The sequence below is a fragment of the Pempheris klunzingeri genome, chromosome 15 (assembly GCF_042242105.1).
Source record: "Pempheris klunzingeri isolate RE-2024b chromosome 15, fPemKlu1.hap1, whole genome shotgun sequence".
In the NCBI taxonomy this organism is placed as follows: domain Eukaryota; kingdom Metazoa; phylum Chordata; class Actinopteri; order Acropomatiformes; family Pempheridae; genus Pempheris; species Pempheris klunzingeri.
Genome location: NC_092026.1, coordinates 187,501 through 212,179, shown reverse-complemented (window position 1 = coordinate 212,179; position 24,679 = coordinate 187,501). Strand labels below are relative to the sequence as shown.

At 52.8% G+C, this 24,679-nt stretch overlaps 3 protein-coding genes across 4 annotated transcripts in view; 1 reads left to right on the top strand and 2 right to left on the bottom strand.

Annotated features, from left to right (window-relative positions):
• Positions 1 to 54: 54 nt before the first annotated feature.
• Positions 55 to 7,637, bottom strand: bfsp2 (beaded filament structural protein 2, phakinin). Its single transcript, XM_070845374.1, has 7 exons — positions 7,194 to 7,637; positions 6,298 to 6,380; positions 6,046 to 6,202; positions 5,585 to 5,746; positions 5,352 to 5,477; positions 4,840 to 5,081; positions 55 to 1,026 (listed from the first exon to the last, which is right to left on the bottom strand). The coding sequence occupies exons 1-7, from the start codon at positions 7,635 to 7,637 to the stop codon at positions 948 to 950; spliced, it is 1,293 nt and encodes a 430-aa protein (XP_070701475.1). The 3' UTR covers positions 55 to 947.
• A 2,535-nt stretch (positions 7,638 to 10,172) lies between these two features.
• Positions 10,173 to 12,482, bottom strand: ccr9a (chemokine (C-C motif) receptor 9a). Its single transcript, XM_070845630.1, has 3 exons — positions 12,440 to 12,482; positions 12,088 to 12,124; positions 10,173 to 11,959 (listed from the first exon to the last, which is right to left on the bottom strand). Exons 2-3 carry the CDS (start codon positions 12,106 to 12,108, stop codon positions 10,859 to 10,861), a joined length of 1,122 nt encoding a protein of 373 aa, XP_070701731.1. The 5' UTR covers positions 12,109 to 12,124; positions 12,440 to 12,482; the 3' UTR covers positions 10,173 to 10,858.
• Positions 12,483 to 13,956: 1,474 nt separating this feature from the next.
• LOC139214803 (gastrula zinc finger protein XlCGF57.1) overlaps positions 13,957 to 24,679 on the top strand; it is a 15,617-nt gene continuing 4,894 nt past the window's right edge. Inside the window, exons 1-5 of one of the 2 annotated variants that reach the window (XM_070845728.1) lie at positions 13,957 to 14,029; positions 15,082 to 15,576; positions 15,900 to 16,557; positions 16,644 to 16,704; positions 18,487 to 18,597. In XM_070845728.1, coding sequence (XP_070701829.1) covers positions 15,121 to 15,576; positions 15,900 to 16,557; positions 16,644 to 16,704; positions 18,487 to 18,597 — 1,286 coding nt within the window. In that variant the 5' untranslated portion in view covers positions 13,957 to 14,029; positions 15,082 to 15,120. The remainder of the gene's footprint in view (positions 14,030 to 15,081; positions 15,577 to 15,899; positions 16,558 to 16,643; positions 16,705 to 18,486; positions 18,598 to 24,679) is intronic. The other variant, XM_070845729.1, reaches the window with a different exon arrangement.

Below are 24,679 nucleotides of genomic sequence, written 5' to 3'. Positions count from 1 at the left end.
GATCAATAAACACTCCGACCTGCTGGAAACACTTTCAAACTTTTATTTTCTCAGTCAATCAGCAACAGTTTGAACAGAAATGTCCTCAAAGTTCAGCTCCATCCAAAAATATCTAGAAACAACAAAGTTCTTTATTAATCAGAAAACAAATAATTCCACATGCTGAGGTCAAAGGTCAGCTGTTCTCTTTGACTCTGACCACTAGTTTAACAGTGCAGTCATGTGACCTTCAGTCATGTGACCTCCGGGGCTCTGGCGCTGCATTCAGGTTGCAGTGTACCTTTCTGGCTTGAGTGCTGATTTCTCCTGTTATAGATGGGACCTGAATGCAGCATGGTGACTGGCTATGCCCAGGTGCATTATGGGAAATGTAGGAGTCAGGTCTACTCAGAGCAGCCTGTCACACAGGAGCAATCAGGTGCCGTCGTCATGACGATCTGAGGAAAACTGATGTCACACATCCACCTGTGGTGATGTCACATGTAACTGTGACGTCATCACATGAACTTAAGGAGCCTCCCAACGATTTCCAAAAATTACATTTCACACAAATCATTTCTACACCTGGGGGGTCACCTGGATGCGTTGCTGTAGCTAAGTAAACCAGTTGCCTGATTGGTTGTGATTTGTCCGCACAGCTGACTAAAGAGGTTGTTTCCTGGTTGTCGCCGAGAGTGATCCAGGAGCCCTCTGAGGGGGGGTCCTCAGGTGTTCTGAGGACAGGTACCTCCAGCACACCACAGTCACATTCAGCCATTCTATCAGCAGAAACATGTCACATGACCTCAGGTCGGCGTGACGTCACTGACCGCTGCCTCGTTGTTTCGGGTGCGGCTGGACTTCCTGCTGCAGGTTCAGCATCAGTCACACCTGCACACGTCAGCAGGTAGACAGTTTGACACACAAACACCCAGAGTCCTGCTGGACCCCAGCCTGCTGCTCCCCCCTCACTGTGCTGGAGCTCCTGGAGGGTCGGGCCTGGAGTCTGGAGCAGCTCCCTCAGGCCCCGAGTGCTGACCCGGACACCTGGACAGGTGAGTCAGGATGTGGACGTGTTTATATGTGACAGAGAGAAGCCACCAGATTAATGATCAGCTGATCATCCAGTCAGGCTGGAAAGGTGACCTGTGACCTCCAGCTGTTTAGTCACATGACCACTTTAAAACCTGCTTAGAAGCCTCCTTTAAAGGTGGTGGGGGTGTGGTAGGAGTGTTGGTGGGGGTGTGGTGGTGGTGTTGGTGGGGGTGTGGTGGTGGTGTTGGTGGGAGTGTGGTGGTGTTGGTGGGAGTGTGGTGGTGTTGGTGGGAGTGGTGGTGTTGGTGGGAGTGTGGTGTTGGTGGGGGTGTGTGGTGGTGTTGGTGGGAGTGTGGTGTTGGTGGGGGTGTGGTGGTGGTGTTGGTGGGAGTGTGGTGTTGGTGGGGATGTGGTGGTGGTGTTGGTGGGAGTGTGGTGGTGGTGTTGGTGGGAGTGTGGTGGTGGTGTTGGTGGGAGTGTGGTGTTGGTGGGGGTGTGGTGGTGGTGTTGGTGGGAGTGTGGTGGTGGTGTTGGTGGGAGTGTGGTGGTGTTGGTGGTGTTGGTGGGAGTGTGTTGGTGGTGTTGGTGGGAGTGTGGTGGTGTTGGTGGGAGTGTGTTGGTGGTGTTGGTGGGAGTGTGTTGGTGGTGTTGGTGGGAGTGTGGTGTTGGTGGGGGTGTGGTGGTGGTGTTGGTGGGAGTGTGGTGGTGTTGGTGGGAGTGTGTTGGTGGTGTTGGTGGGAGTGTGGTGGTGGTGTTGGTGGGAGTGTGGTGGTGTTGGTGGGAGTGTGTTGGTGGTGTTGGTGGGAGTGTGGTGGTGGTGTTGGTGGGAGTGTGGTGGTGTTGGTGGGAGTGTGTTGGTGGTGTTGGTGGGAGTGTGTTGGTGGTGTTGGTGGGAGTGTGGTGGTGTTGGTGGGAGTGTGGTGGTGTTGGTGGGAGTGTGGTGGTGTTGGTGGGAGTGTGGTGGTGTTGGTGGGAGTGTGGTGGTGGTGTTGGTGGGAGTGTGGTGGTGTTGGTGGGGGTGTGGTGGGGGTGTTGGTGGGAGTGTGGTGTTGGTGGGGGTGTGGTGGTGGTGTTGGTGGGAGTGTGGTGGTGTTGGTGGGATGTTGGTGGGAGTGTGGTGGTGTTGGTGGGAGTGTGTTGGTGGTGTTGGTGGGAGTGTGGTGGGAGTGTGGTGGTGTTGGTGGGAGTGTGTTGGTGGGATGTTGGTGGGAGTGTGGTGGTGTTGGTGGGAGTGTGTTGGTGGGAGTGTGGTGGTGTTGGTGGGAGTGTGGTGGTGGTGTTGGTGGTGGTGTTGGTGGGAGTGTGGTGTTGGTGGGGGTGGGAGTGTGGTGGTGTTGGTGGGAGTGTGGTGGGAGTGTGGTGGTGGTGTTGGTGGTGGTGTTGGTGGGAGTGTGTTGGTGGTGTTGGTGGGAGTGTTGGTGGTGGTGTTGGTGGGAGTGTGGTGGTGGTGTTGGTGGGAGTGTGTTGGTGGGAGTGTGGTGGTGGTGTTGGTGGGAGTGTGGTGGTGGTGTTGGTGGTGGTGTTGGTGGGAGTGTGGTGGTGTTGGTGGGAGTGTGGTGGTGGTGTTGGTGGTGGTGTTGGTGGGAGTGTGGTGTTGGTGGGGGTGGGAGTGTGGTGGTGTTGGTGGGAGTGTGGTGGGAGTGTGGTGGTGGTGTTGGTGGTGGTGTTGGTGGGAGTGTTGGTGGTGGTGTTGGTGGGAGTGTGGTGGTGGTGTTGGTGTTGGTGGGAGTGTGGTGGTGGTGTTGGTGGTGGTGTTGGTGGGAGTGTGGTGTTGGTGGGGGTGGGAGTGTGGTGTTGGTGGTGTTGGTGGTGTTGGTGGGAGTGTGGTGGGAGTGTGGTGGTGGTGTTGGTGGTGGTGTTGGTGGGAGTGTTGGTGGTGGTGTTGGTGCGAGTGTTGGTGGGAGTGTGGTGGTGTTGGTGGGAGTGTGGTGGTGGTGTTGGTGGTGGTGTTGGTGGTGGTGTTGGTGGGAGTGTGGTGGTGTTGGTGGTGGTGTGGTGGTGGGAGTGTGGTGGTGGGAGTGTGGTGGTGGTGTTGGTGGTGGTGTTGGTGGGAGTGTGGTGGTGGGAGTGTGGTGGTGGTGTTGGTGGTGGTGTTGGTGGGAGTGTGGTGTTGGTGGTGGTGGGAGTGTGGTGGTGTTGGTGGGAGTGTGGTGGGAGTGTGGTGGTGGTGTTGGTGGTGGTGTTGGTGGGAGTGTTGGTGGTGGTGTTGGTGGGAGTGTGGTGGTGGTGTTGGTGGTGGTGTTGGTGGGAGTGTGGTGGTGTTGGTGGGAGTGTGGTGGTGGTGTTGGTGGTGGTGTTGGTGGGAGTGTGGTGTTGGTGGGGGTGGGAGTGTGGTGTTGGTGGTGTTGGTGGTGGTGTTGGTGGGAGTGTTGGTGGTGGTGTTGGTGGTGGTGTTGGTGGGAGTGTGGTGGTGTTGGTGGTGGTGTTGGTGGGAGTGTGTTGGTGGTGTTGGTGGGAGTGTTGGTGGTGGTGTTGGTGGGAGTGTGGTGGTGGTGTTGGTGGGAGTGTGTTGGTGGGAGTGTGGTGGTGGTGTTGGTGGTGGTGTTGGTGGGAGTGTGGTGGTGTTGGTGGGAGTGTGGTGGTGGTGTTGGTGGTGGTGTTGGTGGGAGTGTGGTGTTGGTGGGGGTGGGAGTGTGGTGGTGTTGGTGGGAGTGTGGTGGGAGTGTGGTGGTGGTGTTGGTGGTGGTGTTGGTGGGAGTGTTGGTGGTGGTGTTGGTGGGAGTGTGGTGGTGGTGTTGGTGGTGGTGTTGGTGGGAGTGTGGTGTTGGTGGGGGTGGGAGTGTGGTGTTGGTGGTGTTGGTGGTGTTGGTGGGAGTGTGGTGGGAGTGTGGTGGTGGTGTTGGTGGTGGTGTTGGTGGGAGTGTTGGTGGTGGTGTTGGTGCGAGTGTTGGTGGGAGTGTGGTGGTGTTGGTGGGAGTGTGGTGGTGGTGTTGGTGGTGGTGTTGGTGGTGGTGTTGGTGGGAGTGTGGTGGTGTTGGTGGTGGTGTGGTGGTGGTGTGGTGGTGGGAGTGTGGTGGTGGGAGTGTGGTGGTGGTGTTGGTGGTGGTGTTGGTGGGAGTGTGGTGGTGGGAGTGTGGTGGTGGTGTTGGTGGTGGTGTTGGTGGGAGTGTGGTGGTGGGAGTGTGGTGGTGGTGTTGGTGGTGGTGTTGGTGGGAGTGTGGTGGTGGGAGTGTGGTGGTGGTGTTGGTGGTGGTGTTGGTGGTGGTGTTGGTGGGAGTGTGGTGGTGGGAGTGTGGTGGTGTTGGTGGGAGTGTGGTGGTGGTGTTGGTGGTGGTGTTGGTGGGAGTGTTGGTGGTGGTGTTGGTGGGAGTGTGGTGGTGGTGTTGGTGGTGGTGTTGGTGGGAGTGTGGTGGTGTTGGTGGGAGTGTGGTGGTGGTGTTGGTGGTGGTGTTGGTGGGAGTGTGGTGTTGGTGGGGGTGGGAGTGTGGTGTTGGTGGTGTTGGTGGTGGTGTTGGTGGGAGTGTTGGTGGTGGTGTTGGTGGTGGTGTTGGTGGGAGTGTGGTGGTGTTGGTGGGAGTGTGGTGGTGGTGTTGGTGGGAGTGTGGTGGTGTTGGTGGGAGTGTGGTGGTGGTGTTGGTGGGAGTGTGGTGTTGGTGGGGGTGGGAGTGTGGTGTTGGTGGTGTTGGTGGTGGTGTTGGTGGGAGTGTGGTGGTGGTGTTGGTGGTGGTGTTGGTGGGAGTGTGGTGTTGGTGGGGGTGGGAGTGTGGTGGTGGTGGTGGTGGTGTTGGTGGGAGTGTTGGTGGTGGTGTTGGTGCGAGTGTTGGTGGTGGTGTTGGTGGGAGTGTGGTGGTGTTGGTGGTGGTGTTGGTGGTGTTGGTGACTCACAGCGTCTCTGTGGGCTGGAAGCGGCTCTCCTCCCCGTCCAGGATACCGTGGTACATGGAGATCTCCTGCTCCAGGCGCTGCTTGTTGCTAAGCAGCGTGTCGTAGTCGCGCCGTTGCTGTTCGATCTCGCCGCGGACGTCGTTGAGCTCCGCCTCCAGCTTGGCAACCACGGAGCCGAGGTTCTGGAGCTCCATGTCGTGCCAGTGACGAGCGTCGGCCAGAGAGTTCTCCAGACCACGCTTCTACAGAACCAGGTGATAAGGTTATTGATGGGTCAGGTTATTGATGGGTCAGGTTATCGATGGGTCAGGTTATCGATGGGTCAGGTTATTGATGGGTCAGGTTATTGATGGGTCAGGTTATCGATGGGTCAGGTTATTGATGGACCAGGTTATTGATGGACCAGGTTATTGATGGGTCAGGTTATCGATGGACCAGGTTATCGATGGGTCAGGTTATTGATGGACCAGGTTATTGATGGGTCAGGTTATCGATGGGTGTGTGTGTCTCACCAGCGCTCTGATGGACTCGGTCTCGGCCTGCAGACTCTGGATCTTACAGCCGGTGTCGTTACACTCGGCCTTCAGCGCCTCCACCTGCTCCTCCTCAGGACTCAGCCTGCTGACACACTGCGCCTCCTGCAGCAACACACACACACACACACACACACACACACACACCATCAGACACACCTTAAAAGGACAGCCCAACACGTGGGGACAGCGGCGCAGGTGAGACGTCTCACCTTACACTCCAGGTAGCTGTCGGTCTCGGCTCGGTTCCTCTCCGTCACCTTCTCCCAGTGGCCCCTGATGTAGGCCAGGATCTGGTCCAGACTGGTTTCTATGGGGGCGTCGGGCTCGTCCACCTCTCGTCCTGCCATCTGGTTGTAGAGGACTCGCACGTCCTGTCAGGAAGTTGACAGGTCACATGATGTCAGTCTCAGGTCAATAAAGGGGGACTGGAGTGAGCGACTATAATTCACAATAATTCAGCTTCCTCCAAAATATTTAATTACACATTTCAATAACCAAGTCGTATTTTATAATAAGACTTATGTTTTTATTGATCTATTTATTGATTTATCAGCAGTTCTCAGTCCTGTGCAGTCTGAACTCTGAGGAGCAGCTCTGAGTTGAGCTTCTGCACGTGTGTGTTGTGATGTGAGGTTAAATCGTGTGTTTTTTGAACAGAGTTTGGTGAGACCTGCTCGTGGTTGTGCTCCAGGTTGCGTAGCTCAGCTCTCATGTTCTCCATCTGCTCCTCGAGCTCCACCTTCGTCATGTTGGCGTCGTCGATCACTTTGTACAGAGAGCTGATCTCCTCCTCCACCGCCTTCCTGAACGGCTGCTCGTTCTCATACCTGCATGGCCAGAGGGGGGACATTACTCCTCCTCCTCTCCCTCCCCCTCTTCCTCCCCCTCTTCCTCCCCCTCTTCCTCCTCTTCTTCCTCTCACCTGTCCTTGAAATCCTCAGCGTTGGCCTGAACGTTCTCCGTCTGCAGCATCAACCGAGCGTTGTCCAGGATGGCTTCACTGACCTGCAGAAAAGTCAGGAAATCAGAGAGCCAACAGCCAACACACAGTCACACACACACACACACACACACAGTAATACACACACAGTCACACACACACAGTAACACACACACAGTCACACACACACACACACACACACACAGTAATACACACACAGTCACACACACACAGTAACACACACACACACACACAGTAATACACACACAGTCACACACACACACAGTAACACACACACACACACAGTAATACACACACAGTCACACACACACACACAGTAACACACACACACAGTCACACACACACACACACACACACACACAGTAATACACACACAGTCACACACACACGCAGTAACACACACACACACAGTAATACACACACAGTCACACACACACACAGTAACACACACACACAGTCACACACACGCAGTAACACACACACACACACAGTAATACACACACAGTCACACAGTCACACACACACACAGTCACACACACACACACACACACGCAGTAGGCAGTAGATCAGATGTCTCATCTTGAACTGCATGTACAGGACATCTGTTGGTAACCATAGTAACACACCTGTGCATCACCACATGGCTTTGCTCAGTCTGTCACATGTAAATAGGAAGTAGAGTGTTGCCATGGGGGGAGGAGACAGAGACGTCATAGCACCTACAAACTGAATGACGTTCTTCTCACCATAACTCCTCCTCCTCCTGCTCCCCTTTGAGAAAAGCCATGCGGTGATGCGCATGTCTGTTACCATGGTTACCAACGGATGTCCCGTACGGGCCGATGTACCGTGCTCACCTGTCTGTAGACGTCCTCCCACTCCCTGCGGAGGGGCCCCCAGGCTCCGGCGCTGGACGCCTTTCGGTCGAGGCTCAGCCGGATCTGCTCCTCCAGCTGCTGGTTCAGCTGCTCCAGGGCTCTCACTTTGTCTCGGTACTCCATCAGGCAGCTGTTCAGTCCGGCCGCCGTCGCGCCGTGACCCGCCGCCCGCTCCCCGGCCCGGGGCATCACCGGCGCCGCGCTGCTCCTCATCCCCTGCAGGAACACGCTGCTGATGCCCAGAGCCCGCCGGGACACCCGCGTCCCCAGGCAGGAGGCCCCGCCCACCGGGGCGGCGGAGCCCACGAAGACGCCGCGGGGGGCGGAGGTGCCGGCCGAGCTGACTCGCCCGCAGGAGGCGGGGGCCGGGCGCTCGGAGGACGGCTGTCCCAGGAAAGATGAGCGGCGTCGGGGCAGAGGCATGACGCTCAGCGGCTCCCAGTGTCAAACCGCTCAGAGCCGCTCAGAGCCCCGATTTATGGGGGCTCCGGGTTCTGGAAACACGGCCGCCTTTGTTCAGGACCGACCGGTCCGCCGCACCGAGCCTCATTTCAGCTGCATCAGCAGGGGGGAGGGGGGGGCAGGAAGAGTCCTGAAACACGGGGCACACACTACACACAATACACACACACAATACACACACACAATACACTACACACAATACACACACACAATACACACACACAATACACTACACACAATACACTACACACAATACACACACACAATACACTACACACACAATACACTACACACACTACACACAATACACACACACAATACACTACACACAATACACACACTACACACACACACTACACTACACACACACACACACTACACTACACTACACACACACACTACACACATACACTACACTACATACACTACACTACACACACACACTACACACATACACTACACTACACACACTACACACACACACTACACTACACACACACACACACTACACTACACACACACACTACACTACACACACACACACACACACACTACACTACACACACACACACTACACTACACACACACACACACACACTACACTACACACACACACACACACACACACACACACTACACTACACACACACACATACTACACACACACACACACACACACTACACACACACACACACTACACACACACACACACACACACTACACACACACACACTACACACTACACTACACACACACACACACACTGTATAAGTAACAGAAACGTCCTGAAACAAACTCGATCACACACACATACGTCTTTGTATACTTATGAGGACCTAGATCATTCCAACTGATGAACTGCTGCTGACTCCTGAACCTGCAAATAGTCCTGTGGCAGCGAGGACGGTCCTCACAGTCCTGGACCGTCCTCACAGCCCTGGACCATCCTGGACCGTCCTGGACCTTCCTGGACCGTCCTGGATCGTCCTCACAGCCCTGGACCGTCCTGGACCGTCCTGGACCGTCCTCACAGCCCTGGACCATCCTGGACCGTCCTGGATCGTCCTCACAGCCCTGGACCGTCCTGGACCGTCCTGGACCGTCCTGGACCGTCCTCACAGCCCTGGACCATCCTGGACCATCCTGGACCGTCCTGGACCGTCCTCACAGCCCTGGACCATCCTGGACCGTCCTGGACCACCCTGGACCGTCCTCACAGCTCTGGACCATCCTGGACCGTCCTGGACCACCCTGGACCGTCCTCACAGCCCTGGACCATCCTGGACCGTCCTGGACCACCCTGGACCGTCCTCACAGCCCTGGACCATCCTGGACCGTCCTGGACCACCCTGGACCGTCCTCACAGCTCTGGACCATCCTGGACCGTCCTGGACCACCCTGGACCGTCCTCACAGCCCTGGACCACCCTGGACCGTCCTCACAGCCCTGGAACCTTCTCACTGCAAAGGTTGAAAACTGAAGTTGCACATAAACAGTCACAGTCACACACACACAGTGGAACCAGAACAGAAGAAACAATTAAACTAGTTTATGGCGTTGCCGTGATAACAGTCAGTTCAATCAAACGTGTTTCCATGGAAACGGTTCCAGGTGATTGTTACTGCAGAAAAGGAAGTGGTTAATGTGGAGGAGCAGGTGGAACCCAGCAGACAGACAAACAGATCATCTGATGTGAAGCAGAGAGAGTAAACTGTCCCACTGGGTTCTCACCTCACAGAACCTCACAGAGAACCAAACAGAACCAATCAGAACCACAGATTCTAAACAGAGCAGTGTGCAGTGTGACAGGATGAGGAACATGTTTCTGACATTACAGCCCTCCTGGTCTGTCTGTCTTGCTGCTCATCCAGGACTTTATGTCCTTAAGTCAGACTTGAAGTTTACTCAACTGATTGGGTTCATCTGGCTTTATTGATCAGTATAATTGGGTATCATCTGCATAACAGTGGAAATTAATGGAGTGCTTCCTGATAATATTACCCAGAGGAAGCATGTATAAGGTAAAGAGTATCGGTCCAAGCACTGAACCTTGTGGAACTCCATGTCTAACCTTAGTGTGGACAGAGGATTCATTGTTAACGTGTACAAACTGAGATCGATCTAATAAATAGGACTTAAAGCAGCTTAATGTGGTTCCTTTTATGCCAGTGAACTGTTCCGGTCTCTGTAACAGGATGTGATGGTCGATGTCTGTCTGTTTGACATTTTCGACAAACTGAAATCAACCTGCTGCCCCAAGAGACCAGAACCAGGACCAGAGTAATTCCTGTGTATCAGGACAGTTCTGGTTCTGGTGAGCTGCTCCTCCATCACACGGGCTGATTCTGGTCTCAGATGGGGGCAGGCTGTCGGTGTGAGCTGGTCATGTGATCAGTGGAGTGTGACACTGCTGTCTTCATCGTTCAAACACAAACAGGATGTGAAGAAACGTGTGACTGTTGGCATCAACTTCCTTGTGTAGTCACGCTCACACAGACTGTTTCACACACGTTTAATGAACACGTAAAAACACTCCATTCAAATTACATATTGGTACAGCTGTTAGCATGTTAGCAGCACTGTTAGCATCCATTAGCGGCTCAGTCTGACAGAAAAGTGTCCTTCAGTGTAAATAAATGGAAACAAGCAGTAGCCTGAGAGGAGAGCCACATGAAGGTCATAGCGGACGCTCTGATTCGCTGCTTCCCCCATGTGATGCGTTTCCTGCTCACACAGGATGATGCAACACAGGAAGGCGAGAGGTCATGTGACCACGCTCCAGTAAGAGCAGCTAAATATTACACAGTTTCTCGGTATTTCACATTCAATATACAGGCGAGACCTGAAAAAATACCGGGAAAAGGTCTTTACAACTATCCTGGAAAGCCCTGGAAGCCCTAAGATGCAGAGATGATCCATTCAAGGCCTTAAATGTTCCTGATTCCAGTTCAGCTGATTCATGAGTTTAATTTGTCAAAGTTTGGTGAAGAAAATCTGCTTCACCGATACACAAATCCCTTAATGTACTCTGAAACAGACAAAGATCCTTCATTTGTTCTTTAATTTTGAAACTATGAACCCCTCAAAAACACTTTAATTTGAAAATCCCTATGTGGACACATGAGGAAGACTGATGAAGGAGGGACGAATCAGTGATGATGTCATCAGAGCGTTGGTGTTTCTACAGCGACAGCGCCTGCGAGGTGTCGCTGTCCGACATCACCGATGCTCTGGTGGAGCTCAGCAGGCTCCGGCACGACTTGCTCGGCTGACTCGTGTTGGCTGGCTGGCGGCGTCGGCGGCAGGCGTGCAGCAGCTGCAGCACATCGTGGCGGAAACGCACACCGACAAAGGCGTAGAGGAAGGGGTTGAGGCAGGCGTGCACATAGGCCAGACTCTTCAGCACCTGTCCCACCTTGTCGAAGCGCTTCACATCCTCACAGTTGGTCATGGTCATGTTGGAAGCCTGCGCCGCCTCCACCACCAGCACACCGTTGTAGGGCAGCTGAGACATGACGAACGCCACCACCACGGCCAGGATGACGCGCATGGCCTTGTGCTTCTGGAAGTTTCTGGTCCTGAGAAGCTTGACGACGATGACACTGTAGCAGAGCACCATGACGACGAAGGGCAGGCAGAAGCCCATGCTCACCTGCAGCGCCAGCACCAGGATCTTGTTGCGGTTGCCCAGTTGAGGCGGGAACACCATCCTGCAGTACTGCTGGGACTCTCCGGCGGTGGTGGCGAACACCAGCTCAGGTGTGGCGAGCAGCAGGGCCAACAGCCACACCCCCGCGCACACCAGCCGGCTGCAGCGGCGGCGCTCCGCCTGCGAGTTCTGTGCCTTGGTGGTCTGCACGATGACTACGTAGCGGTCTACGCTGATGCAGGTGAGCAGCAGCATGCTGCTGAACAGGTTCACCTTGTAGAGGCCGGAGTTCACCTTGCAGAGGGCGGAGCCGAAGCTCCAGCCGTGTGTTGCCTCGGCCGCCCACAGCGGCAGCGTGATGAGAAACAGCAGGTCGGCCACCGCAAGGTTGAGCAGGTACACATCCGTCATGGTCTTCAGCCGCCGGCGGAAGTTCAGGTAGATCCACACCACGGCCAGGTTCCCGGCTCCGCCCACCAGGGCTATCATCCAGAAGAGCGGCGGCTCGTAGAGACTCCTGAACACCCGCACGGACTCCCGGTCACACATCAGGTCGGAGTAGTCGGAGTAGTCGGAGTAGTCGGAGTAGTTATAGTCATCAGCAGTGGGCGAGGGCCCGATGGAGGACAGGACCTGACAGGAGAGAGGACACACCTGAACACACCTGACCGATACTTGATCCCTTATTGGACTTCCTGTCTTAGAGCAAATCAATAACTGATAATCAATCACTACCATCTGAGGGGGGCGGAGTTTGTTACCTCTGTTGTGTGTGCTGTCATGATGTCATTCAGTGTCCTACAACAGACAGAGAGAGAGACAGGTTCAGGACACACAGGACGTCTGAGTATTTCTGTGTTACAACAGACAGACAGAGAGACGGATAGACAGACAGAGACAGGCAGTCAGACAGGCAGGCAGTCAGACAGACAGACAGACGGATAGACAGACAGAGAGACAGACAGTAAGACAGACAAACAGACAGGCAGACGGACAGACAGACAGACAGACAGACACACAGGCAGTAAGACAGACAGACAGACAGACAGACAGACAGACACACACACAGGCAGTAAGACAGGCAGACAGACAGAGGGACAGGTGTGTACTCACAGTCTCCTGGTCTCAGTGATCTGTCTGGCTGTCTGTCTGTTGGTGTCTCAGAATCAAAGCAGAAGTTCAGCCCAGAGGGAGGAGCCACGAGGAGGAACCCTGAAATAACCCTGAAATAACCATAATAAAGCCTTAATGAAACCCCCCCCTGAAACCCCCCCGAACAGCCTCCACTGACCCTTAATTTGAAAAACTAAAGACCTAAAACACCTTAAATTTGAAAAGCCCTTTATGAAGACAGAGCTCTGAATATTTGGGAAACTCTGAGGGACACATGACTGTAATACTACAGTAATACTACTGTAATACTACAGTAATACTACAGTACTGTAATACTACAGTAATACTACAGTAATACTACTGTAATACTACAGTACTGTAATACTACAGTAATAATACAGTAATACTACAGTACTGTAATACTACAGTAATACTACAGTACAGTAATACTACAGTAATAATACTACAGTAGGCTAATACTACAGCAATACTACAGTACTGTAATACTACAGTAATACTACAGTACAGTAATACTACAGTACTGTAATACTACAGTAATACTACAGGACAGTAATACTATAGTACAGTACTATAATACTACAGTACAGTACTGTAATAGTACAGTAATACTATAGTACAGTACTATAATACTACAGTACAGTACTGTAATAGTACAGTAATACTATAGTACAGTATAGTACAGTACCACAGTAGTAGTAGTATCAGTAGTGGTGTTGCCATGGTGACGTGTGTGTGTGTGTGTGTGGTCGTACAGACTGAACATGGTGTCCTGTTTTCTGTTTTTAGTTTTTTTTGTTAGAAAGGTAACACACACACACACACACACACACACACACACACGATCTGTGTGTGTGTGTGTGTGTGTGTGTGTGTGTGTGTGTGTGTGTGTGTGTGTGTGGTCATAACCTGTCATGCAACATTGCACAGTGTGAACACGCTGTCACGCAATGTGGCTGATCCTTGTTTCACTAACGTCACACTCACACTTCCTGTCGTGTCAGAACAGGAAAAAACAGCCTGGTCATGTGACCTGATTTACATTTCCTGTTCACTGCTCTACTTCTTCTTCTGTTATTTAACACGAACAGCGATGAGCGGCCTGTGGTCAGATGCAGGTTACTATGGTTACCGCCTCTCACTGCAGAGCGACCAATGAAAACACAGACACGCTGTCTCACCACTTCTTCACGGCACCAGAACCACAGGTGTGATATTTATTAAGAGTGGGGGGGCAGAGAGTGTGGATGTGGGCGTGTCTAGTCACTAACTATGGGTAGTTTAGGGTCGTTATGGGTAGATCAGACTAACTATGGGTAGTTTAGGGTCGTTATGGGTAGATCAGACTAACTATGGGTAGTTTAGGGTCGTTATGGGTAGTTATACTTAGCTGGTTTATAAACTGGATGATTGTCAGATTAAAGAATAAAAAGTTGAATCTATCCTTGAAATCCTTTTACCTGCACTCCTCCTCCTCCAGGTGGCGGCAGAGGGTGGAAGCGACCGGACATGACGCGAACCGTAGAAGAAGAGAGGCGGAAGTAAACAGCGGTCCGGTGCTGGCAGCAGCAGGTGAGCGTCGGTTGTTTTCCGTATGTTTGTTTAAATCAGCTGTAGTTCACCTGAGACTTCACCTGAGACTTCACCTGTACACTGTTTGGTTACGTCACGCTAAAACGCGGCTTGCGCATTAATCATGGCGGAGTGATTAGTCTCTAATGCTAACGCAGTTAGCGTCCCCTGGGTTAGCTCTGTGCTACAGCACGAGGAAAGTTTGTTCTTAGGTGTGAAGACTGATTGATTGATTATAATCAGATTTATTTGGTGCAGGTCAGACCTGGTAGAGATTTGTGTTAAATAATGTAGGTCAGTCATACCATTAATGTTTTCTAGTTTATTATCAGATCCATCAGCTGCTAACCTGTTAAACTGCTAACCTGTTAAACTGCTAACCTGTTAAACTGCTAACCTGCTAACCTGTTAAACTGCTAACCTGTTAAACTGCTAACCTGCTAACCTGTTAACCTGCTAACCTGCTAACCTGTTAAACTGTTAACCTGTTAAACTGCTAACCTGCTAACCTGTTAAACTGCTAACCTGCTAACCTGTTAACCTGCTAACCTGTTAAACTGTTAACCTGTTAAACTGCTAACCTGCTAACCTGTTAAACTGCTAACCTGCTAACCTGTTAACCTGCTAACCTGTTAAACTGTTAACCTGTTAAACTGCTAACCTGCTGACCTGTTAAACTGCTAACCTGCTAACCATTAACTTCTTCTAAATCATCCTGTTCATTCCATTCCAACACATTTAAAAACTATTATCTAGTATCTGTAACTCTGCTGACTGACGCTGCTTTTACACACAGTAACGGTCCTCTAGTTAGTTATTAGTTAGTTAGTTATTAGTTAGTTAATTGATCCCAGACTGTGAAATTGTATTGTTCAGCAGCGTAAAAAAGAAGCATTAAATAGCTCACTATGTCTGTCTGTCTGTCTGTCTGTCTGTCTGTCTGTGTCTGTCTGTGTCTGTCTGTCTGTCTGTCTGTGTCTGTCTGTCTGTCTGTCTGTCTGTCTGTCTGTCTGTCTGTCTGTCTGTGTCTGTCTGTCTGTCTGTGTTTTCAGTGAGTGTCCTGCTGTTTGTGATGTGATGTCATCGGTGACATGGCGGTGATGGCGTCCATGAGGCAGCGTTACCGTGACATCAGCCCGGTAACCCTGCAGGTGGTGGGGGGGGCCGTGAGCTCCAGCCTGTACTGTGGGGAGGTGGAGGGCCTGTCGGGGGGGCTGGTGGAGTCCTTCCTGGTGGAGCTGTTCCGCTGTAAACTCTGCCAGTTCACCTGCGGCCTGAAGGCCTCCATCAGCGGCCACCTGCAGCTCAGGCACCGCCCCCCTACACTCACTTACCTGGGGGGGCCCGAGGCGGGGGGCGGGGCGGAGGACCGCGAGGAGGCGGGGCTCCGGCAGGGGGCGTCGCCCTATCAGCTAGACCTGAACGGAGAGCCGAAGCCGGTCGACGAGGACGAGGACTTCCTGCTCTACAACATGCTGGACAGCATGAGCCCGCCCACCTGTGACATCGGCAGCGAGGGGGGGCTGCAGGTCGCACACACCTGTGAGGTGACACACCTGACACACACACACACACACACACTAAAACACACACACAACAGAGGTCATCAAGTTCCTGATCTGTGATGTCATCACTGAAGATTTAATTTGTGTTAACTAAAAGTAAACTAACTATTGATCGGCCTGTATTATTTATTGATCGGCCTGTATTACTTATTGATCGGTCTGGTATTTATTGATTGGTCAGTGGTATTGGCTGTGGTGAGGTGCATGCTGGGATACTTGGACACAGCCAGAGGGAACCAGGAGTGAGACGTCCTCAGGTCTTGTGGTCTGACGACGATGATGATGATGAAGGTGTCTGTCTGCAGGTCAGCACTCTGTTTGAGGAGGACTCCTCCATCTTCCCTCTGAAGGGGGGTGCAGTAGATCTGTCATGTCCCATCAACCCCCCCGCCACCCAGGAGGAGATGGCACAGTCTGCTCACCTCATGACTCTGGGACTGTGTCGCATCTCAGCTTCCAAACCTCCCCCTTCCTCTCTCCCGCCTCCCCCTCCTCCTCCCAGTGCCTCCCGCCCCGCCCCCCCTCCCCCTGATGACGGCCTCCTCCTGCTGCGGCCCGACAGCCTGAAGCAGAGCGAGGTGGCCGGCCAGACGAGGACCCCCCCCTCCAGTGGACGGAGGCTGTCGTGTCTCCTGTGTCCTCTGACGCTGGCGTCCCGCCAGCTGCTGGACGTCCATGTGCGTTCTCACCGGGCCGGCGGCGGCTTCGGCTGTGTCCGCTGCAGGCGGACGGCCGACAGCTGGGAGGAGCTGGAGCCCCACTGGAGGGGCCACGGCAGGAGGAGGAGGAGGAGGAGGAGGAGGAGGAGGGAGGAAGAGCAGCAGCAGAAACAGGAGAAGATGAAGAAGAGGAAGGTGGCGGCGGTGAGGAGGCCGTTCACCTGTCCAGTCTGTCTCAAGATGTTCAGCAGCGCTGCCGCACAAAACACACACCAAGAAACACACGATGGCTGCACCCCCTCAGGTCAGGATAGACCCACCTGCACCCTCCAGTAATCAATCAATGATCAATAACAGCTCTGATACTAACAGAGATGATGACTTTTCCAGACGCATGGGGGGCCCGGCTGATTGGACGAGCAGGAGGGAAGGAGGCAGACCGTACAGACAGGTAAACGACTGAGGCCATCCTCACCTGACAGCCAGAGGCTTTTATTGTGAAAAGCTTCCTAGAAAAAGTTAATGTGGGCCACATGGGGTTGGTCCTCGTAGTCCTGTCAGGAGGCAGCGTGGTCTTCGTAGTCCTGTCGGGAGGCAGCGTGGTCCTTGTGGTCCTGTCAGGAGGCAGCGTGGTCCTTGTGGTCCTGTCAGGAGGCAGCGTGGTCCTTGTGGTCCTGTCAGGAGGCAGCGTGGTCCTTGTGGTCCTGTCAGGAGGCAGCGTGGTCCTTGTGGTCCTGTCGGGAGGCAGCGTGGTCCTTGTGGTCCTGTCGGGAGGCAGCGTGGTCCTTGTGGTCCTGTCGGGAGGCAGCGTGGTCTTCGTAGTCCTCCACGGAGTGTTCTAATGGAAACATACATATATCTGACACACACACTTGAATACAAAGTGAGGGTGGTCCTCATAGTTTAGTCATCGTCAAAATGTTTCAAAAGTAGACAGAAATCTCAGACGTGTCTGTGTGTCTGTGTGTCTGTGTCTGTGTGTCTGTGTGTGTGTCTGTGTGTCTGTGTGTCTGTGTGTGTGTCTGTGTGTCTGTGTGTCTGTGTCTGTGTCTGTGTGTCTCTGTGTCTGTGTCTGTGTCTGCGTCTGCGTCTGCGTGTCTGCGTCTGTGTGTCTGTGTCTGTGTCTGCGTCTGCGTGTCTGTGTGTGTCTGTGTGTCTGTGTGTCTGTGTCTGCGTCTGCGTGTCTGTGTGTGTCTGTGTGTCTGTGTCTGTGTCTGTGTCTGTGTCTGTGTGTCTGTGTCTGCGTGTCTGTGTGTGTCTGTGTGTCTGTGTCTGTGTGTCTGTGTCTGCGTCTGCGTGTCTGTGTGTGTCTGTGTGTCTGTGTCTGTGTGTCTGTGTCTGCGTCTGCGTGTCTGTGTGTGTCTGTGTCTGTGTCTGTGTGTCTGTGTCTGTGTGTCTCTGTGTCTGCGTCTGCGTGTCTGTGTGTCTGTGTCTGTGTGTCTGTGTCTGTGTGTCTGTGTCTGCGTCTGCGTCTGCGTGTCTGTGTGTCTGTGTGTCTGCGTGTGTGTCTGTGTCTGTGTGTGTGTCTGTGTCTGTGTCTGTGTCTGTGTGTCTGTGTGTCTGTGTGTCTGTGTCTGTGTGTCTGTGTCTGCGTCTGCGTCTGCGTCTGCGTGTCTGTGTGTCTGTGTGTCTGCGTGTGTGTCTGTGTCTGTGTCTGTGTGTGTCTGTGTGTGTCTGTGTGTGTCTGTGTCTGTGTCTGTGTCTGTGTCTGTGTCTGTGTGTGTCTGTGTGTGTCTGTGTGTGTCTGTGTCTGTGTCTGTGTCTGTGTCTGTGTCTGTGTGTCTGTGTGTCTGTGTGTCTGTGTGTCTGTGTCTGTGTGTCTGTGTCTGCGTCTGCGTCTGCGTGTCTGTGTGTCTGTGTGTCTGCGTGTGTGTCTGTGTCTGTGTCTGTGTCTGTGTCTGTGTGTGTCTGTGTGTGTCTGTGTGTGTCTGTGTCTGTGTCTGTGTCTGTGTCTGTGTGTCTGTGTGTCTGTGTGTCTGTGTGTCTGTGTCTGTGTGTCTGTGTCTGCGTCTGCGTCTGCGTCTGCGTGTCTGTGTGTCTGTGTGTCTGCGTGTGTGTCTGTGTCTGTGTCTGTGTCTGTGTCTGTGTGTGTCTGTGTGTGTCTGTGTGTGTCTGTGTCTGTGTGTGTCTGTGTGTGTCTGTGTGTGTCTGTGTGTGTCTGTGTGTGTCTGTGTCTGTGTCTGTGTCTGTGTGTCTGTGTGTCTGTGTATCTGTGTGTTCCCGGTCAGAGCAGCAGCCCTCAGACCGGCTTGCTGCAGGGCGTCACAGAGAGGAAGAGGAGGAGCCGAGAGAAGAGGGACGAGGAAAAGGAGGAGACGGGTTTCTGCTGCTCTCTGTGTCACAGGTAACTACATTACCCACAATCCCTCAGGTCACTCCCAGCCGCACCAGAGAGCCAGCCCCACCCCACCCCCAGGTGTCGACCGACTGCCGCGGACGAGGCGGCGGTGTGGTGAAGCTCAGGATGACCGACACCGAGGACGCCGGTTTCACTTTACATGTTGCCTGTGGAAGGAAACGGCACCTGTTGACCCCCCCGCGGTCTTTCATTCATCGGCCCACCTTACAATTCTTCCACTGACTCCACTGGAGCGCTTTACTGTGTGGCTGCTAAATACACGTTCAGCTAAACACTTCATTACACAATGCAATGCCTACAAAAAGCATTCACCCCCCTTGGATGTTTCACCCTTTTGTTGCTTTTATACATCAATCAATCAGCCAACCAATCAATCAGTCAGTGTTTCTCTCTCCAGCTCCAGGTCACAGCAGTGTTTCTCTCTCCAGCTCCAGGTCACAGCAGTGTTTCTCTCTCCAGCTCCAGGTCACAGCAGTGTTTCTCTCTCCAGCTCCAGGTCACAGCAGTGTTTCTCTCTCCAGCTCCAGGTCAGGAAGAAGGATTCAAGAATCCCCACAGAGCAGCTCAGAGATTAGATTAGGACCCAGTGGAGGAAGAACTCCCCTTTAACGGGGGGAGGAACTCCCCTTTAACGGGAGAATTCCCCTTTAATGGGGGGAACTTCGAACAGAACCAGGCTCAGAGGGGGGAGGGAGAGAGAAACCAGCAGCTACAGCACTGACAGTAGGAATGTGACTAATTAGCACTATGGTAGCACTGAAAAACATGACGAGTAGCTGACGACCCGCAGCAGTGATTCCTGAAGCCAGAGAACCACAGCAGGAGAGCCAGGACCAGGATCCACAGGAACCTGAGAACCACAGCAGGAGAGCCAGGACCAGGATCCACAGGAACCTGAGAACCACAGCAGGAGAACCAGGACCAGGATCCACAGAAACCTGAGAACCACAGCAGGAGAACCAGGACCAGGATCCACAGGAACCTGAGAACCACAGCAGGAGAACCAGGACCAGGATCCACAGGAACCTGAGAACCACAGCAGGAGAACCAGGACCAGGATCCACAGGAACCTGAGAACCACAGCAGGAGAACCAGGACCAGGATCCACAGAAACCTGAGAACCAGGACCAGGATCCACAGGAACCTGAGAACCAGGACCAGGATCCACAGAAACCTGAGAACCACAGCAGGAGAACCAGGACCAGGATCCACAGGAACCTGAGAACCACAGCAGGAGAACCAGGACCAGGATCCACAGGAACCTGAGAACCACAGCAGGAGAACCAGGACCAGGATCCAGAGGAACCACAGAACCACAGCAGGAGAACCAGGACCAGGATCCACAGGAACCTGAGAACCACAGCAGGAGAACCAGGACCAGGATCCACAGGAACCTGAGAACCACAGCAGGAGAACCAGGACCAGGATCCACAGGAACCTGAGAACCACAGCAGGAGAACCAGGACCAGGATCCACAGGAACCTGAGAACCACAGCAGGAGAACCAGGACCAGGATCCACAGGAACCACAGAACCACAGCAGGAGAACCAGGACCAGGATCCACAGGAACCTGAGAACCACAGCAGGAGAACCAGGACCAGGATCCACAGAAACCTGAGAACCACAGCAGGAGAACCAGGACCAGGATCCACAGGAACCTGAGAACCACAGCAGGAGAACCAGGACCAGGATCCACAGGAACCTGAGAACCACAGCAGGAGAACCAGGACCAGGATCCACAGGAACCTGAGAACCACAGCAGGAGAACCAGGACCAGGATCCAGAGGAACCTGAGAACCACAGCAGGAGAACCAGGACCAGGATCCAGAGGAACCTGAGAACCACAGCAGGAGAACCAGGACCAGGATCCACAGAAACCTGAGAACCACAGCAGGAGAACCAGGACCAGGATCCACAGGAACCTGAGAACCACAGCAGGAGAACCAGGACCAGGATCCACAGAAACCTGAGAACCACAGCAGGAGAACCAGGACCAGGATCCACAGGAACCTGAGAACCACAGCAGGAGAACCAGGACCAGGATCCACAGGAACCTGAGAACCACAGCAGGAGAACCAGGACCAGGATCCACAGGAACCACAGAACCACAGCAGGAGAACCAGGACCAGGATCCACAGGAACCTGAGAACCACAGCAGGAGAACCAGGACCAGGATCCACAGGAACCTGAGAACCACAGCAGGAGAACCAGGACCAGGATCCAGAGGAACCTGAGAACCACAGCAGGAGAACCAGGACCAGGATCCAGAGGAACCTGAGAACCACAGCAGGAGAACCAGGACCAGGATCCACAGAAACCTGAGAACCACAGCAGGAGAACCAGGACCAGGATCCACAGGAACCTGAGAACCACAGCAGGAGAACCAGGACCAGGATCCACAGAAACCTGAGAACCACAGCAGGAGAACCAGGACCAGGATCCACAGGAACCTGAGAACCACAGCAGGAGAACCAGGACCAGGATCCACAGGAACCAGAGAGATGAGAAAAGCACAGAAAGGCTCCGGGGAAGATACCAAGTTAGTAACAGACATTAAAGAGACATGAAGCATCAGGATGGAGAGGAAGAGGAGGAGAGAGGAGCCCAGTGCATCATGGGAGTCCCCCGGCAGTCTGAGCCTATAGCAGCATAACTAGGGGCTGGTCCAAGACCTGATCCAGCCCTGAACTATAGGCTTCATCACTAAGGAAGGTTTTTAGTCTACTCTGAAATGTAGAGAGGGTGTCTGCCCCCCTGAACCCAGACTGGAAGGAGGTTCCACAGGAGAGGAGCCTGATAGCTGAAAGCTCTGGCTCCATCACTACTTTAGAGGACTTTAGGAACCACCAGTAGACCTGCAGTCTGGGAGCACAGTGCTCTAGTGGGGTAGTACGGTACTATGAGCTCTTTAAGAGATGATGGAGCCTGAACATTAAGAGCTTTGGAGGTGAGGAGAAGGATTTTAAACTCTATTCTAGATTTAACTGGAAGCCAGTGAAGAGAAGCCAGTACAGGAGAAAGATGGTCTCTTCTCTTAGTTCTGGTCAGAACAGGAGCAGCAGCGTTCTGGACCAGCTGGAGAGTCTTTAAGGACTTATTGGGGCAGCCTGATAATAAGGAACAGAAATAATCCAACCTGGAAGTGACTAATGTTTCTGCATCATCTCCAGACAGGACATGCATGAAATCATGGTCAATATAATATCAAAGTGAAAACAGATTTTTTTTTTTTTAGTAGATGCACCTGTGTAGATAAGTCTGTCAGGCTGCCACATCTGGACGCTGCAGGTTTTCTCCTTTCTTCCTTGCAAAACAGCTGCAGCTGTGTCAGGTTGCTCAGGGATCGGCCGCGAACAGATCTGGGCTTTGACTCTCCAGAACTCCAGAACGGTCACCTTGTCGTCTTTGAACATTTCTGCGTAGCTTCTGCTGTATGCTCGGGCTCGTTGTCTTGCTGGAAAATAAACCTTCTCCCAAGTCGTAGTTCTCTTGCAGACCGAGTCAGATTATCCTCCAGGATTCGGGGATATTTTTCTGCATTCATGTTCCCCTCTACCTTCACGAGCCTCCCTGGTGCCGCCGAGAAGCATCCCAGAGCTTGATGCTGCCACCGCCGGGCTTCACGGTGGAGATGGTGTGTTTGCGGTGTTGTGCACTGGATGGAGCGAGTTTAGTTATTGGCAGTATTATCAATAAGATTTAGCACTTATCAGTGTACTTATCGATATCAGTAAAAATTAGTTATTAATTAATAATTAATTAATAATATCGGGGCACCACCCTGGTATCAGGGACCAATAACAAACTGGAATACAGTCTCAAAATGGATATTCACTTCAAAATGTTGATATTTAAATTACTATCTTACATTTATAAAGTGAGTGGAAAGGCATGAATCCGAGCACTGACTATCTCAACCAGCTGTTACCACAACAAATATATGCACAGTAATCACAAACAACTACTCTTTAAATGCATAACAGAGTTTATTCAACAAAGCACAATGATTTGTGATCAATAATACTAGTTCAAATAAACATCTGCTATTCAACTATCTAAAGCAGCTATTGGTACAAATTGTTAACACTCAAAACAAGATATATATACAAGCATCCAGCGTGTGTGTGTGTGTGTGTGTGTGTGTGTGTGTGTGTGTGTGTGTGTGTGTGTGTGTGTGTGTGTGTGTGTGTGTGTGTGTGTGTGTGTGTGTGTGTGTGTGTGTGTGTGTGTGTGTGTGTGTGTGTGTGTGTGTTCAGTGTGTGTGTGTGTGTGTGTGTGTGTGTGTGTTCAGTGTGTGTGTGTGTGAGAAGGGAAAAGGGGGGGGCAAGGAGGAGGCCGCAGAGTGGTGACGCAATCACGTGCGTGAATACGTCACCACAATATGGCGGACGAGCTCGCGAGATGTGACTAGAGGGAACGAGAGTACAGTGGAGACTGAACTCCCTTCCCTGAGCACTAGAGGCAGGGCACTACTAAGTGTGTAATAGCTACTGTAATTACCGGCCTTAACACTAGGGGCAGGATGCTGCCGGGTGTTGTAACGGCGGTAGTTAGGAGCTTAAACACTAGGGGCAGGATGCTGCCGGGTGTTGTAACGGCGGTAGTTAGGAGCTTAAACACTAGGGGCAGGATGCTGCCGGGTGTTGTAACGGTGGTAGTTAGGAGCTTAAACACTAGGGGCAGGATGCTGCCGGGTGTTGTAACGGTGGTAGTTAGGAGCTTAAACACTAGGGGCAGGATGCTGCCGGGTGTTGTAACGGCGGTAGTTAGGAGCTTAAACACTAGGGGCAGGATGCTGCCGGGTGTTGTAACGGCGGTAGTTAGGAGCTTAAACACTAGGGGCTGACTGCTAGAAGTGTACTGGCGACTGTAATTACAAGTCTGAACTCTAGAGTTAGACTGTAATGGCGCCGATGGTGCCTGTAAGGGACGGTATGAACGCGTGTATGTATGTGGATGGAATGTGGGTTAGTAGGAAGAAAGAGGAAAGGAAAGCATTCAACACAAAACACTGAAAATCTGGTTTTTAACCGTCACAGGAGCGCACAATAACCGTATGTCTATCACTCAGCGGCTCGATCAGCAAACTCTGTTTACCGATGGTGGCGCTGGTCCTGATAGACTCCCGTTTACTGACTCTCCACGTGTTGGTTATAAACACAACAAAGTCCCTGCGTGGGCTTACGCACAAAACAACGCAGGAGACAAAACAACAGCAGCAAACACACAGTTGTAACACGGGACACGGCGGTCCGGCACTTTAGCTTCTAAGCAAAGGTAGCACACTTAAATCCTATCTGTCTCTGCCCAGACACAAGCCTCTTACTTGAAATCGCTTTGCGAGCGATTAGTGTGTGCAAATCCTGCACGCCTGGCGGGTTTCGGTCCGGCTCGGGTGGCGGCGAGGAAAGGGTCCGTTGAGTCGCTGTGTTAGCGGGGAACGGCGCGCTGGTCCACGTGTGGCAGCGTGGAGCAGCGGGAGTCGACTTAGAGGGAGAAGAACGTTCGTGATCTTTCCCTGGAGAGGACAGCGTACTGTCTCTCCCTTCCGCAGGTACGAATTGAGGGAAAAGCCGCGGGTTGCTCAGCGTTTCTCCTCAGGATCCTAACGAGTCCGGTGAAGGACACAAAAACGAAACTGAAACCAAAAAAAACAAAACGGGGCGAAAACAGCCGGTTGCTCGTCCAGCGAGTGTGGGGAAGGCTGTTACCTAGGTTTAAAGGGGAAAGACGTCCAAACAGAAAACACCCCCTGTGTATCTTAGGTGTTCACTGCTTATAAACGTTTAGTGATGTCATGGCCGTACTGGGAGTTCCTTGTGGATTTGGGGAGTTTTCCCCCAATAAGAACTCTTGGTGTTGGATCCTGGCCACGCCCCCTACCTGGGTTTATTGGAGGCAACGCCGACAAGTTTTGGCGCCCGTTTATTTTATGGCCCTTTGTTCCTTTGTTAGGCTTTTCCAGGTACATGTAGGCCGCTCTTGTCTGGCCATGCGGCAAGGCCCAACAGCGGTGATGTGCAGCGTTTGGTGTTCGCCAAACATAGCGTCTAGTCCGATGGCCAAA